The sequence below is a fragment of the Cotesia glomerata genome, linkage group LG7 (assembly GCF_020080835.1).
Source record: "Cotesia glomerata isolate CgM1 linkage group LG7, MPM_Cglom_v2.3, whole genome shotgun sequence".
NCBI lineage: Eukaryota > Metazoa > Arthropoda > Insecta > Hymenoptera > Braconidae > Cotesia > Cotesia glomerata.
The window spans coordinates 8,819,786-8,836,605 of record NC_058164.1 but is presented as its reverse complement, the minus strand read 5'-3'; the positions used below and the strand labels follow the sequence as shown (position 1 = coordinate 8,836,605).

At 28.8% G+C, this 16,820-nt stretch overlaps 1 protein-coding gene across 4 annotated transcripts in view; it reads right to left on the bottom strand.

Annotated features, from left to right (window-relative positions):
- LOC123268622 (lachesin-like) overlaps positions 1–16,820 on the bottom strand; it is a 311,927-nt gene that overhangs the window by 61,547 nt on the left and 233,560 nt on the right. For all 4 annotated transcript variants that reach the window (XM_044733858.1, XM_044733861.1, XM_044733859.1 and 1 more), the window contains exons 3-4: positions 15,206–15,413; positions 12,732–12,893 (exon numbers count right to left, since the gene is read on the bottom strand). In XM_044733858.1, coding sequence (XP_044589793.1) covers positions 12,732–12,893; positions 15,206–15,413 — 370 coding nt within the window. The remainder of the gene's footprint in view (positions 1–12,731; positions 12,894–15,205; positions 15,414–16,820) is intronic.

Below are 16,820 nucleotides of genomic sequence, written 5' to 3'. Positions count from 1 at the left end.
AAAACTCAGTCAACAATAATTAATCGAAATTTTGATTAAAACTCCTATCATCAAATTTTTATTTTAATTTACCCGACGGTAAACAATTTAAATAAATATTTGAATACTAAAAATTGAAATTTTTTATTCAGTCATCGAATGCCCGGTAAATAAATATAGTGACTATTATATACTTGAATTGATATTAAAAATTTTTTAGTAAGTGAATTTTGCGGTGATGAAAACAACAATTTTTTTTATTTAATATAAAAAATATCATAAATTATATAGATGTTAAAAATTTATTCTGCAACAGAAGTGAGTAAAATTTGATTATTTTTTGAGTTCATAAACGTAATAATTAATTTGTTTGAAATATTTAAATTATGCATATAAAATATTTATACAACTATATAAGGTAAAAGACCCCATTAGTGGTGGGGACCCGATTACTGACACTTTCTTTGATTTTGGTACTTATTCAATTAATGAAATCATTAGTTTCAATAATGAATATATTATTTCTAATCTTTAAGACCTATGATAAAAAAAATTTTTAATTTTTATTCCAAGTAGAACATTTTTTCATTGAAAGAAAAAGTGCCACTAATAGGGGTTAAAGGTGCCTCTAATGGGGTCTTTTACCCTAGTAGAAAAATTGAATAAATTTTTTTATAGCACCTAATTGATTTGAAAATAAAAATCGAACTTTTTAATTTTTGACAATTTCAGTGTCCTATTTTATACCACTTCATTTGAAATATTATCGCTTCAAATACACAAAAAAAAAAAAAATTTGTATCAATTGTGTAAGTTAAGTATTACATCTTGTAATTTAATATACTTTACTCAAAGTTGAGATTTTTTGGACTCATTTTTCAGTAGAAGTACGAAGAACATTTTTATTTGATTATTTTCAAGTATTTTATTGTTCAAGTAAATCTTTTTTCCTGCATAGTAATTGGCGTTTTATTTTTTTATTCGAAATATAATAACAATCACTACAAGTATTTTTTCATTAATATGAAAGGTTCAAGCACCAGGATCAATGTATATGAGGACCCTTGATATCATGTGTATCGTATGTGTTTATTTATCAAATTTTAACGTATTGTAACGGTCGGACTATTCTGCGCTCGAACAACTTCAAACGTTTCACATTTTTATAATTGTTTACTGATCGTCATCTAGTTTTCCAACTTTGATCAAGTCAAAGTGAGTTCACAAACATCAAAAATAGAATAAAAAGAAATTATATATAAAAAATGTTACTTATTTTTCGCTAAATAATAAGATTGAATTTTTGAAAAATTGAACAACCTATTCAAAGAAAAAATTGAGTGGCATTAAAAAAAAAGATATAAAATACTCATACAATTTATTCTGTTAAAATAATCGAAAATGGGATTACAGAAAAATATGTTGTCATAACAAATGAGTTTATTTATGGTAATATATTGATTAGTTCTTTTAATAAAGTAAGCCGTTGCAAGAACAAATCAGTTTGTAATACCGCTAAAACAATCTGTTGTTTTAAAAAAATAATTTTGTTGTCATAACAGTATCTGTTGATTGTTACAGCAAAATTATATCGTCGAAACAATCACTGAAAAAAAATTTTTTGTTAAAACAATATACGACAATTACCCGACTAGAAACTACTTTGGGATTACCCAGCGTATACATCTGGACCTGATTGGGTCCCGAAGAGGCACGCCCAATTGGGAAATCCTTATAAGGGCCTAATTCGCCCCCAATTGGGCAATTCCAACGTAAAAATAAAAATTTTTATTCAGTTTTTCCCGATAGGGCCCTGCATGGGACCTAAATGGGAAATCCTAATGCAAAAATGAGTAGCTTCATTCAGTTTTTCCCAATAGGGCCCTGTGTGGGACCTAAATGGGAAATCCCAACGTAAAATTAAAAATTTTTATTCAGTTTTTCCCAATAGGGTCCTGTGTGGGACCTAAGAGGGATAACCCAACGGAAAAAAAAATAAAATTTCTAAATTTTCCCCAGTGGGAACTGTGTGGGATCTAAGAGGGATAACCCAACGAAAAATAAAAATAAAATTGCTAAGTTTTCCTAAATGGGATCGGTGTGGGACCGAAGAGGATTTTCCCAACGTAATGTAAATAAGGCATTGATGAGTTTTCCTAACTGGGCTCGTAGTAGGATCCAATTGGAATAACCCAACCCGAGAGTAGATACATGAATAAATAATCTTTAAATTTAGACAATCGTTTATTTATATAAAAAATCAATCACCCAAAGATCTGGTGAGCTTATATTCTTAGCATATATTCATTGTAAATTAATTAGAAATAAAAATAAAAATTAGCCGTTAAGTATAGAAAATAATTAGGAAAAAAATTTATCCAACATTGTTAAATAAAAACTACAAAATTTAGATTTATCAAATTTTACATAACTTTATATTTTAAAAAATTTAATTTTACGAGATTAAAAATACATTCTAAAAAATCGGGATGAATTCGGAGTAAATCTTAATCCAAATTAAAATTTAATCCCATTACTCGGAGTTTTGGAGTAAAAGTAATTAAACGATTCGCGTATAGAGTGAATCCGAAGTTTTTTTAGTGGAGTTATTCCAGATTAATTTGGGATCAATTCGAGATTAAATCTCAAATACTCCACAGAAAAAAGGTTCACTTAAGCCAAGAAAATATTTTTCTTCCTAATTATTTTCTTGAGCGAAAAAAAAAATTTTTTTGGCACAAGAAATTTCACTTATTCCAATAAAATTAATTTTCTTGCTTATTAAAGAAATAAGTATCTTGATCCAAGAAAATTTATTTAAGTTAAGAAAATCTTGTTGTTTTGAAAAAATTTAGTCTCTTGCTCCAAAAATTTAGTTCTTGATAGAAGTAAATTTTCTTACCTTGAGAAAATTTCTCTTGCTCCAAAAAATTAAATATCTCGATAGAAGTAAATTTTCATTAATATTTTTATTGATCAACATGTCAAATGGGAAGATCATATAATATTGAATCTTTTTTTTTTCATTTAATATGTATAATTGCACGCTAAAATAATATAAAATGGGTATCAAATATTCAAGAGAAAAATTTTCTCAAAGTGAGAAAACATTATTATTATTAGTATTGTTAGTATGTAAGAATTCAATTTTTGAAAAATATCCAACTTTTGAGGATTCACATTTGCAAAAGAATTTATATTGTAAAAAAAATTAAACTTTTTCATAATTAAATTTTTATCCATACAATAAAATTTAAAAAATAACTTGCATTTCAAAAAAATTTCAACTTAAAAAAAAAAAATTTTTGTGTTAGTATAAGGGGGATTCCAAATTTAATCGGACATTTTTAAGGAATTTTATTTTTGATTTTTTCAATTTTTTTACATTTTTCAGTCGTTTTTTTTTATTTTTAAATTTTTTATTTAATTTATACAAAAATTTTATTTTCACGTCAGTAAAGTGGATAAATAAAAAAAAAAAAAAAAACAATTTCTTAAAGCTTGAACATAACATGAATAATGTCTCAGTCAACCGGTAAAGTTCATCTATACGAGATAGGAAATTTTCTCATCAGCACTCCTGCTTGGACCAGCGGTAACGTCAAGGACTGAGGACCCAAAGGACGCAAGTTCGAGCCCAACTCACGACAAGGATTTTTTCTATCAACGATTTCATTTCAATTCAAATTAAATTTACTAACGAGATCATAATATAATATGAGTATATGGTTCTAAATTGTTTTTAATCTTTTCGAAAATCATAATATTTTTTCTTTCAAAATTTAGATTGGGCTCTGATGGGGATTTCCCCATTGGGACCTGAGAGGGATTGCCCAATGAGGGCCGCATAGGACTTTGCGTGACATCCCCATGTGGGGTCCCTATTAGGAAACCCAACGAGGGCCCAATAGGTCTTACATTAAAATTTCTAGTCGGGAAGTTGTGATAACAAAGTAATATGTTAGCATAGCCCGTACAAAAATGGATTGATTACTTATCGATCACTGACTGATCAATCATCGATCACGGATTGATCAACAACTCATCGTTAATTGATCAATAATTGATCAGTCAGTAATCAACCACAGATCAATAAGAGATCACTTAAAGATCAATAACTGATCACTCTGAGGAGAATAATCTGATAGTGATCAATCAAAGATCAGTTAGAGATCACCCAGTAATCAATCAGCGACAATCTACAGATCACTCGGAGATATTATAAAAATTGTCCAGTGATGGGATAAAAATTGCTTGATACTGAAAATAAAATTTATTTAAAGTATTCTTGATAATATTTTTTTTTTTATTTCAGCTATTACTTTTGTATTTATTTATTATATTTATAGTTATATATTCAGTAATGATTACTTTATAAAGGGCCAATCTTTTCTTGATAATTAAATGGCCACTGTGTGATTTTCATTTAAACACTGGACGATTTTTATGCGATTTCCGAATGATCTATAGGTTGTCGCTGATTGATCACTGGGTGATCTCTAACTGATCTCTGATTGATCACTATCAGATTATTCTCCTCAGAGTGATCAGGTATTGATCTTTAAGTGATCTCTCATTGATCTATGGTTGATTACTGACTGATCAATTATTGATCAATTAACGATGAGTTGTTGATCAATCCGTAATCAATAATTGGTCAGTCAGTGATCAATGAGTGATCAATCCATTTTTGTACGGGAGGGACAGCAAATCACATGTTATGATAACAAAACATAGGTTATAATATGTAATTTTGATGTTATTTCACCGGAACAGTTTTGTTATTGTAGTAGAACCCTTTATTTAGTTCAAAAAAACAGTTTAACTGAATTAAATTAGTACCTCCGCGAAAAGCATATTTTAAGAAACTTATGAAATTTTTTTTATCGAAAGATAAATTTATTAAAAATTCACCACAAAAATTTCAGATCAATTCACCGCACCGTTTTTGAGTAATTAATTTTCGAAATTGCATCTTTTACACCTAGAGATATAGAGAGATGGTAACGTTAGTATGAAATCAACCGTACCACTCTAGTGATGCAAATAGATTTCATACTAACAAAAAAATTCCATAAGTTTCTTGAAATATGCTTTTCGCGTAGGTACTACCTTGAAGCAACTAAATTATTTCATTTTAAGGAATAATAACAAATATTTTTGAAAAACTAATCGATTTCTTAGAAAAAGTAAACTTATTCTTTACTACAACAGATTTTTCTGTAATATCGTCTTTTATTATTTCAGCATAATCATATTTATGAGTGATTTTGTTGCTTTAACAAACCGATTTGTTAATTCAACTAAACTGTTTTGTTGATATAATATATACATTATTTATTATAACCTATGTGTTTTTATTATATTATATAAGTTGTTATCCCTATGCTAACATAGTAATTTTTTACTATAGTTTATTTTATATTGTCTTGACAGAAAATTTTTCTCAGTGATAAGAGCGTTAATTAAAAACATTCGAATTAATAACTAATAAACAGAGTAAAGAACAAATTGCCTTTATTAATACATCGACAATACGGTGTATAGACATAATTATATAGTAATTATTTTGTACAGGATGTTATCGTGCTTCAATAATGATTTTCAATGACGTAAGGATCAGGTTGACTATAAGCGGATAACAAGTAATTGCAAACTACGATCGGCAGCTCCATTCCGCTTCCGTTATCGAATTATCGTCCATTAGAGTTTCGCGCCATTGCTAATTGGTGGAGTTTCTCTTGCGTGGCTAGATGCCGATGGTCACATGTACCATTATACACACACACATACACCTATAAATATACAGTGATAGATATACAGATACATTCAACATACAAACGAATTCCGTTGACAGGTGTCTCTAATTTGAGATTCAGCAATCGATCTGATGTTTTCCCTTCCTCTACTCGCGTCATTCCGACATTCGTTTTCGCTCCCGTTGCTCACCCATGCGAGTCAATTAACGCCTAATTTTTTAATCGAACCTCCATAACTAATATAAATCCCAGCAGCCTTTTTTTTTTGAATAAATAAAACAATTATTTTGTTTTTAATTTATAAAAAAAATCACCTCACCGAATCGGTTAATTAAAAGAATTTAATAATTATAAAATCCCTTGAACTCTGAACTTTACAGGCGTACACATATTTTTCTTTGTTAACTCGCCGGCTTCTGTGATCGAATTGCCAATTATTAACTAGTGTGTACTCATACTTATATGAGCATGAGTAAATTGAGTGAGCAAATTTTATGTGAAGTACATCAAGTTCCGTACTTCGCAGAAATTCTCCTCTATCACAAGGTTGCCTTAGAGTATCAAACTATTATTAATACTAGAGATATATTGATATAGTATGTATCGATGAGAATTCCCGACATCTCCGAAGGTACATGCCAAAATTGTAGTGCTTAACTTTTAACAAGCACTAAGTTTGTCAAGTTTTGGTTTGCCATAACTATACGCTACGGCGCTGAAACCCTTCATACACCTTATCCATTCTCTGAAGACAGGAGTTACCCAAGTAGAGCTTGTTAGAAGACATCACATCCTTGATATCATTACAGCAGTCTTCTCACGCTCAAACGCATCATATTAATGTTCAATGTTGACGTTTGACACTACAGTTAAGTATTAATATCACCGTTATAACCTTGAGACAGCTTGTCTTGATCTTCTCATAGTTTTCGAACCACTTAAATTGGCTTAATAATTTCTTTAGCACCTCTTTGGTTGTCAATTGTTTTGTCAATAATATAAAGACTTCTTTTTTTAATAGTTAATAACATATCTCGATATAGTAATTCTAGTAATTGAATTTATAGATTACAATTTTCAGATAAAGTAATTAATAGCCTAGACGTTACTTTTTCAAAAGTCAATTATCTTGCAGACAGAACAGCTATTGAAAAGTTAAATTTTTTAATCCAATTTATTTTTCTATCTTTTTACATAATTATTGTGGAGAACTCTTTTGAAAATCTCGGCTCAATATTGTTTTTGTTCAATTATAATTAGTATATTTTAATTGTTTACTTTTTTTTTTAAATATAAATTTAATTAACAAGTAAACTTTCGACAATATAAAGAAAAAGTGTAGTATTAATTGTGTGCTAAGATATTTCAAAATTTATATTGATATTACAATCGTAAATTTAATTTTATTTCTTGATAATTCATTTTAATTCTTTAATATTTACACAAATTTTCTATAGTTTTGTTTCAGGTAAATTAGCTTAAAATTGCCGTAAGTTCTACATAAAAAATTTTTTCATACATAAATTTAGAAATATGTATTTATTAAACAAAAAAATTCTAAAATTTGATGCTTTATTGTTTATGAAATTTTTGTCTATGATGCATTAAAGTGTAAGGTCTAATTTAGCGTATTTTCCTTTTTTTTTAATTGACTTTTAGCAGCTTCTGTCATAATTAAAATAATATAGAGGTTTTTAATAAAATATAATTATATGTAAACCTTTCATTTGGGAAAATAAACGCATGCAAAAGCATTTATGTTTCTTAGAAGTTTTATAAAAAAAAATTTTTTACGATTCCAATTTTATAAAATAACTTTTAACGAGGTCAATAATTTATAAATTTTAATCATTGATAAATGATCAAGTTCAATCCAATAATCATCGATTTAAAATAAAGTACTTCAAAAGGAATTACCTTTTTTCTTTAAGAGAATATCATTAATTAGTAAAAATAGTGAATGATGAGAATTTAATTTTTGTAAAGAGCTTAAAATGATCGTAATATTCGTAAAGGAATTATACTAAGTACTAAAAGTAAGGCGCGCTAAAATGAAATAAACGAGAAAATTTTTAAATTCTGCATTCTCGTGCTTATTCTTTTTTAATTGAATGAGATAATTTTCTCATTGGAAAGAAAAATAAAAAAAATGTTGACTTCGAAATAAGGAATAGCAAGCAAAATGAGTTGTTGGTTGACTTTGAGTTTTAGTAGCTTTCTTTAAAAGTTAACATTCACAGTAGTAGTGCAGTGCTCTGTCTCTTTACACCTTCAATCTGTAAGATGCCGAGAATAAGGAAGCCTTGAGAGAACTGGGGCTGGAACAGAGTACAGAGTAAAGGAAAATGAACATCCAAAGAGGATGTGCTGAAATAAAGTGAACTACAGAGCACTCATCCGTGGTATTTGGATAATTTTTTTTTTTTATGCATGAGTTACGAGTGATGTTTCCTTTGCTTTTGAAAATTCAATTATTTTTTAAAAATTAATCTTACGAAAAATATATACATTTTATTTAGTTATTTTGTATTAGATTAGAGGCAGTAAAATTTTTTTTTAAAAGAGATATTATCTTTCATACATTATGTGACGAGGTTATACAATTTAAAGTAATAAAAGTGGTAAAAAAATGAACTTTTTACTTTCCTCGTTGACGAGTTTGTTAGAGGCAAAGAGCAAAGCAAACTTAGCTAGGATGATTTAACTTCATTAAAAAAGGCCAATTTAAATTATTAACCATTTAAAATTTATTTTTCTTGGTCAAGATTTCGAGTGTAATTTTTTTTAGTAAAATTCTATAGACGATAAATTATAAATGAGTGAGTTGAGAATTAATTAATTAACTAGTAAAAATTACCTATTATTTTTAATTGAAAACATGAAAACTAAAACTTTGAAATAAATGTTTTAATGGAAAAGCTAATTATTTATTTAACTTCAAATGAAGATAATGACGCTATGATTATTTAATGGCCGTCACTATGAGTAATGAATTTGTGAAAATTTAATTGCCTAATTTAATGAATAACGTTCATTTCAGAATGCTGCTCTGTAGAGCGACATTTTAATTCTTTTATATTTTTTGCTAATTATTTAAATAATTTATTATTTATTTACCCTGAGGATTTGGGGCGAAAAAATCATAAAGATACTTTTCATGTAGAGAATTAAATTTTAGGTTTATTACTTTATTTAATTCTTGTGGAAGTATTTATTTTTATTTTAAAGGATTCATCTTCTATATTATATTACGTACATAAAATTAAAAAGAGTATAATTTTCTCTAGTTTTTCACCAGAGTTATCTTAAATTTATTTAATTATCACAAATTGGACTTCGTACCGTGATTAATTCGTGTACAGTGATCAGAGTTTAAAAATATTTAGTATGAATAGTCTGTATTAAAAAATAGTGTATTACATACCTGGGGCAGTAAAGTAAGAAATGTCTCAAATCACATGTAATTATTCGCCGAGGCGAAGCTGAGGTCAATAAACATGTGATCTGAGGCTTTCTTATTACTGCCTAAGATGTATAAATATACTACATTCCGCACGAAAATTACATTTCAGATAATTATATTTTTGTTACTTCAGTTTTTGTTTCGCGAATATCTTTATACCACTTTCTGTTACGCATTTTATATTAATTAAATTTTCATATTCTTAAAAAACCTGAGCTTGTTATTAAAAAAATTAGCCAACACACAGAAGATTATTTTCATGTGACGATTTTTAAGTAATTTTATTGTGTTTATAATGAAAGATACAACATAATGACAAGAATAAAAAAAGTTGATAAATATTTTATAATTTATAAAAAAAATTTGAAAGTTGATAAATTTCAAATAGAAAAAAAGTTTTCTTTGTTAAGTGTGAAAAAATATATGTTTTTTCGCTTTTAACATTATTTAACTTCTGGATAACAATGAAAAAACTACAGCAGGTGGTTCTGCAGTAGCGATTGAGCTTAAACAATTGAATTTTCATTTCGGAACTTAAAATGGAAGTTTAAAGCACTTTTTTTTTTTAGTTTCATTACATAACTTTTTTTTTTATTTTCGAGTATGTACTGCATTTTTAACAGATTATTCACATCAAAGATGTCCTTACTAAGAAATAAGGTCAATGACTGAAGATTTTTATAAAAAAAATTTTTTTCTGTATCTCATTTCATAAAGTAGAACTTTTTCTAAAGTATAATTAACTTATGTAATGTAATGCAACGTAATTGAATTAAAATGAATACCTGTATGAATAATATTAAATTCTAATAAACACAATGAGACATATTAGACGTTGGTGGTCATACAAGTTCGATAACGTCATCTGCACCTGGATTAAGGGAAATGACATGTTGCCATGCATGTACGAGAATGTGATGTCCTGTTCATCCGGTTCAGTGGCACGCGGTTCGGGATGACGAAGCCTAAGCGTTTCCACTGGTAGCACGTGTAACCACTGGTATAATTCATATGGATGTATAATACCGTAGATTATGTCGCGTCGTACGACCTGAGTAGTTTAAGTTTTAATCCGCTGTTAGCCAGCTAGTATATAATATATAATACGCAGCGTTTCTATATACTGCTGTGCGTTCTCGCTACTTTCCACAGTCCCCATCCTTCTTCTTGATATACATATGCCTATGTACTTACGTACATACATCACTATCACCACCCTCACCCTCTAACCCTCTTTAAGCAGTAGCAAGCACCAGTACGTAAACCACCATCCCAACTCACTGGTTTCTCCATGTGCCATGTGAGAAATGTCACAAGAGCGTATAATGTACGCTTTCATTCCAAATGGAGTGGCTCCAGCCTCAAGTAGTCATGCCACGTACGCCCAGCTCTATCTTTTTTTTATTTGCCTTTTTTGTACAAACGTTTGCGAGACTGCTCTCCAGACTAATTACATATTTAAAATCATCTAGAAATAATTTTTTAACTTATAATTTCAAGATTTTTACGTTTTAATCTAATTTACGTTATTTATGTTGTTATTTTTTTTTCTTTACTAACTAAGTCTCTTTTTTCACTTCCCACTAAGAAAATCGAAGATTTTCGAAAAATCGGGAAGTTATTGTTTTCATCCCGTTTTGCAAAAATTGAGGTTTCAACAGATCTCGATGTTTTGAAACCCTAAGAAGCTTCCCTGACTATTTTTACGATGATGTCCGTACGTCTGTGTGTGTGTGTGTGTGTGTGTGTGTGTGTGTGTGTGTGTGTGTGTGTGTGTGTGTGTGTGTGTGTAAACCTCATAACTTCTGAACGGCTTGACCGATTTGATCGCAGTTGGTGTTATTCGAAAGGTCTTCGCCAAACTTAGATTTCCTGTAAGTTGGAACCGATTCGGACTAGTAGATTTCGAGAAATTGCAAAAAAAGTGAAACAAAAAAGTTGTTTATTTTTTTCATTTTTTTCAAATATCTCCGAATTGGCTGAACCGATCGACCTCAAAAACTAATCAGTTCTTAACCTTGAAAACTCGCATCGATCGCCACCAAAAGCATCAAAATCGGTTGATGCGTTCGTGAGATATCGTTGTCGAAAAAAATCGAAAAAAGTGTTTTTTTGTAATAACTCCGAAATTTTTCATCAGATCAATTTTTTTGTTTAGAATTATTTATAGAGCTCAAAAAACTACATCGATTGCCGCTAACTGCGTGCAAATCGGTTAATTCATTCAAAAGTTATAGCAGTTTGAAAATTAAAAAAATCGTGTTTTATTGAACTTTGATAAGATTTTTGAGCTCGAAGAGCTTAAAAGCATAGGAAAGCTATCTCTTATCAGTAAGCTTGCCATACAGAAAAAAAAATTCTTGACTCGAAGATAAATTTTCTTGAGCCAAGTAAATTTCTTCTTCCTCTAAAATAACTTTGGTTTTCTTCAAAATTTTCTTGGTACAAGAAATTCTTTTTTTTTTATACACGTTTCTATTCAATGTATGAAATAGTGAATTTTTCCACAAAAAAAATCTAGAAAATTGCCTCATCATCATAAAAAATAACGTGAAAAAAGCAAGTCAAAAAATTTTACAGTTTTTTTATGTTTGAAAAAACAGCCATATAAATTATGTTCCTTAAAAAATGTTGATTTTATGACCAAATATTTATTAATGAAAAAGAGAAATTAATTAATTTAATAAAGTGAAAAATATAAAAAGTGAATTTTTTAATAAATATTAAATTTTCAGAGTCATACTACAAAATAAAGAGTCATTAAAGTTAGTACTCAGGAGCAACATTTTCTCGTGCATATTTCATCGCTGACTCGACGTGTAAGCGCATAATTTTCCGTCCGTCTCATTGGCGAAAATTCTTACTGTGAATATATAGTTATATAATCTAAATAGTGATAATATCAAAAATAAATATATAACGAATAAATAATAATAGTTATAAAATGTACAACGAGAACTAAAGTTGATTAATTTGTACAATATTTAATACCTTCCGAACGAAGAAGAATACGGAAGAAGCGAAGAATAATGAGAGTAAAATAATTGAAGTAGATGTCTGGTTGTGAGTCTGTGTGTGTTTGATTCATAAATGTGCTCACAGTTAACTCTTTTTTGGTGTAGAACGTAGGATAGTGGACAATCCGAGTGAGTTGGGTTTCATAATGGATATGATAGCTTTGCAAATCCTAGCGTAATCCCTTCTTTACGCTTCGCTACCTCTCGGTAATATGTACACTCGAAAATTCTAATTATACTATTACTGTATTTACCGCATACAGGTAATACATCCACTCATATGTGTTTCGAAAAATATACACATATACATTTATACGCTCGTAAACAATCTACTTTATAATAATAATAATATACTATAATTACAATTTATAATTAATAATAATAATTGATGAAATTAATGATGAATATTAAACACTCATTATCGGGATCAAAAATTTATAAAACAACAGAAAGGCTTGAATTATTGATCTATATTTCATTATGTTGTAATTATTACAGAACATAATTACTGACCTTTCGATCGGCGATCGATGAGAATAGATTGTCCGTCCTCACGTCGCCACATCATTGTTGGTTCTGGATAGCCCTCGGCTTTGCATGTCAGTGTTATATTTTGATGCTCTTTCACTGCTACTGTACTTTCCGATGACATTGAGTCCACGATATTCGGTGGCACTGGATATTGAATAAATTATTATTGACATAAACTTCAATTTATAATAATTGATTTATCACTTTTATTTTTTTCAATAAATCATTGGTTTCAATAAAATTTGATAATAACGTTTTAATGTATTAAATTATGCTTCAATTTAATTCCTCTTAATCAAATATTTTAAATGAAATATATTCACTTTCAATACCGTATTTACTCATAAATTTTTTAATTAAAATTTATCAGAATTGAGTATATCATTTTATAAACAAAAGTTACTATTCATTAAATTTCCGATGAAGTCAATAAAAGTTTATTTGTTAGTTCAGAATTATAGTTGTTTCAGTTAAATAAATTTTGTCACCGAGTTCTAAACTTCTAAAATTTGAATTCTCGGGTTTATTGAATCGTAATTTAATTTACTACTAAATTTTGTCGTGTAACAGTTATTGTGTCGCGGTAATTTTGTTCACGGATGACTAAACATAACACCGTGAATAATGACCATGTTATTCGGTGACCACTGTTATATAGCAAATGAACTTTTGAAAATTAATTTTTATAATTTTAACTTGTAAATCATCTTTTTTTAAGTACTCCAAATATTTAAAAATTTTAATGCCAATATAGAGCGGTTCTTGCGCTTTTTTTGGTTAAAAACATGCAAGAGAGCTTACGCTATGTAATTTGCTATAATAATTTATTAATATTGTTTACTATAAATAGTGTGTTTTAATTATTATAATGCAGTATTGAATTTAATGATTATATAAGTCAAAATCTTCAGATTTTAGTTTTTTGGTTATAAAATATAAAAAAGTTATTTTATTGGATGTATTTAGTAGTACTAACCACAATTTTGTCAAAATTTTAATTTTGTGTACAATGACCAAAAAAGATTGTTTTTTAGAGCTTGAATTTGTCAGGATAAAAAACTCAACTTTCGAAAATAATTTTTTTTTTTTAATTAAAATATTGAAAAAAGTTTTTTTTTGTCTTTACACGGAAAAAAGAAAATTCGACAAATTACAGTATATAATGCAACGTGGCGCTTCGTGATGAAAACTAGAAAAATTACAGTTTCAAATGTAATTATTACAGATTCTATAAAAATTACATTGTAGAATGTAATATTTACATTGAAAGCTCTGAATATTAAATTAAACAATTGAATTTAGAAAAATGTTATTTCAAACTGTAAATTTTCTAGTTTTGATTACGACGGGACCGATTTTACATTTTATACTGTAATTTGTCGAGTTTTCTTTTTTCCGTGTATTTTATTTTTTTAATTAATTTCTCATTTATTTATTCATTTATGTAATTAAATTTAGAACAATATATCTTGCACAGATGAAACAGATCCAGTTGTATTAATTAACACAAAATGGTGTTAAAAATGGATCACACTCTGTTAAAAGTACTCAGATTAAAGTTTTACACCGTGTAATGTTCTCAGGGTCTATTTTTACACCTAAATTTTTTACAATGTATAGGTCGGACTACAATGCGAGATGATAATTACAATTATATTTGACATCGTAAGAATCACAATTTACTTTTTTTTGTATAGTTAAAAAAAAATTTTTTAATTTAAATACAACAATTCTATATCAATCAAAATATAACAAAAAAAGTGGTCAATTTAATTTTCGACAAAAATAATCCAGAAGTTATCTGTATTTTTATCAAAAATTGTATAACTATTTTGGGAGTTTGGAGTTGTAAACTCCAGATTACAATAATTGATAAAGTTAGTGGATCAAATTAACGTTCTACTAATAATTTATTTTGTATGATTTTATATAAGAATGTAGTTTAAAAATTACTTATAAAAATATCAAATGCGAGGCAAATGAACGAATTATAAAGTAATTCAAACGGTAATAAGACAGTACGTCTTGGACAAAAATAAATGATGCTATTAATACGGTGCTCTGTTAAGAGGAACTGACTTTCTGGTTATCAGTTGAACTCGGTGACAAGTTCCAAATTTCTCGTACTGCTAAGATCTTCTAGGGGTAATGGGTGGAATAAAATAAGTACGAGACCCTTGATTGATAATTTGGAAAAAGTGTTAGTACTAGAGCCAAAAGAAAAAGATTGAGAGTAAATTAGAGAGAGCTCATGAACTAGAAAGAGAAAGGGCTTCAATAACTAGATGACAATATGATGTACAAATGTACAATTAATTAATACTCCAAAACCGAGGAAAAACTAACGCTTCAATTATTATCACACTCACGTTTCAATAACTCCTAAATTTTTAAACGAACTTTAGAATTTCAAACGAACGGTGATAATAAAACTTATAATTTATGAATAACCTTACCAACGACTTGAAGGTATCCAACTTGACTGATCATCGGGACAGTGTTAACTTGACACATGTAATAGCCCCGGTCATTTTGCTGGACATTTTGTATGCGCAAAAACCACGTTTTCTGTTTGTCATAAGAGACCGAAAATCTCGGAATTTTGACAACGACGTGGGTGTGAATAGTGAGAAGCATCTGTCGACCTACGTGCAGCCACGCCACCTGAAACAATGCAATCATAATTATAAGTTATAAGTTTATAATTGATAACAGAATTATAAAGTCGGGCATTGAGTACAAAGTTTTCTGCAGCTGTAGCTAGGAAGTAGAAAGTCTAATGAAGCTAATAAGAATTGTAAATTAGTGGAGTAATTATAAAAAATGATATATTAATGATGCATAATATCAAATCGATATTTTTTATCAGACTCGGCAGACAAGTTTTTGGGTGATTAATTAATGTTTTAAAGTTAAGGAACTTCTAGCCGAGGTGTCGCGTAATTTACCCTTGAGTCAAATGATATTATATGTATGCTGCTATTTTACTCTACGTTAGTTTAAACTTTGTTAAGCAAGTTATAATCGAGCTTATTCAACGACAAAGCTCATCCTTGAAAATTTATACAATATATGTGGCTTATTCGCTTGAGACTTATCTATCATAAGGGATATATATATATATATATATATATATATATATATATATATATATTCACTTATGATTTAATCATATTACCTGTAATTTAAATTTAGTAATATTCTATTATTCTATGTGATGAATATAATAGGGGAAGGGGGGGGGGGCGGGCAAAATGGGCCCCCTAAAATTTTCAATATCTAAAAATATTTGGGGGCAAAATGGGCTCCCAACATTTTCAACTCTTGAAGTGTTTGGGAGGTATAATGGGCTGATTAGACTTTAAAAACTAAAGAATATTTTTCAGTTAAACGTGTTCTAGAATTTTTGAATTATAGAAAAAATTATATAGGTAAAGTACGAACTAGGTCGCGAGTTAAATAACAGCATTATTTACTATATTTTTTGTTAAAAAACTATTTATTTTACAAAAGCTTCCCTGACTATTTTTGCGATGCTCTGTGTGTGTGTGTGTGTGTGTGTGTGTGTGTGTGTGTGTGTGTGTGTGTGTGTGTGTGTGTGTGTGTGTGTGTGTGTGTGTGTGTGTGTGTGTGTGTGTGTGTGTGTCTGTATGAACGTAAACCTCTCATAACTTTTAAACGGCTCGACCGATTCAAACGGGATTGACAGCAATCGAAAGAGTTTCTTTGCCCATAGATATTTTAGAATATTTAAGGTAATTCGGACCAATAGATTTTGAGTAATCTCGAAAATAAAATTTTCAGAAAATGTTTTTTTTTAAATAAATTTTAATCTGCTGAATCAATCGTTTTCAAAAACTAATCAGCTCTTAGGCCTAAAAAACTGCGTCGATTGCCGTCAACGCGATCAAAATCGGTCGATTCGTTTGTGAGGTATCGTGAACAAAACATCAGGGAAAAAGTGTTTTTTTTTTCTTACATAACTCCGACATTTATTCCTGGATCGTTTTTGATTCAACCAGATGATTTTTAGAGCTTAAAAAATCACTTCAATCGCCGCCAATAACGTCA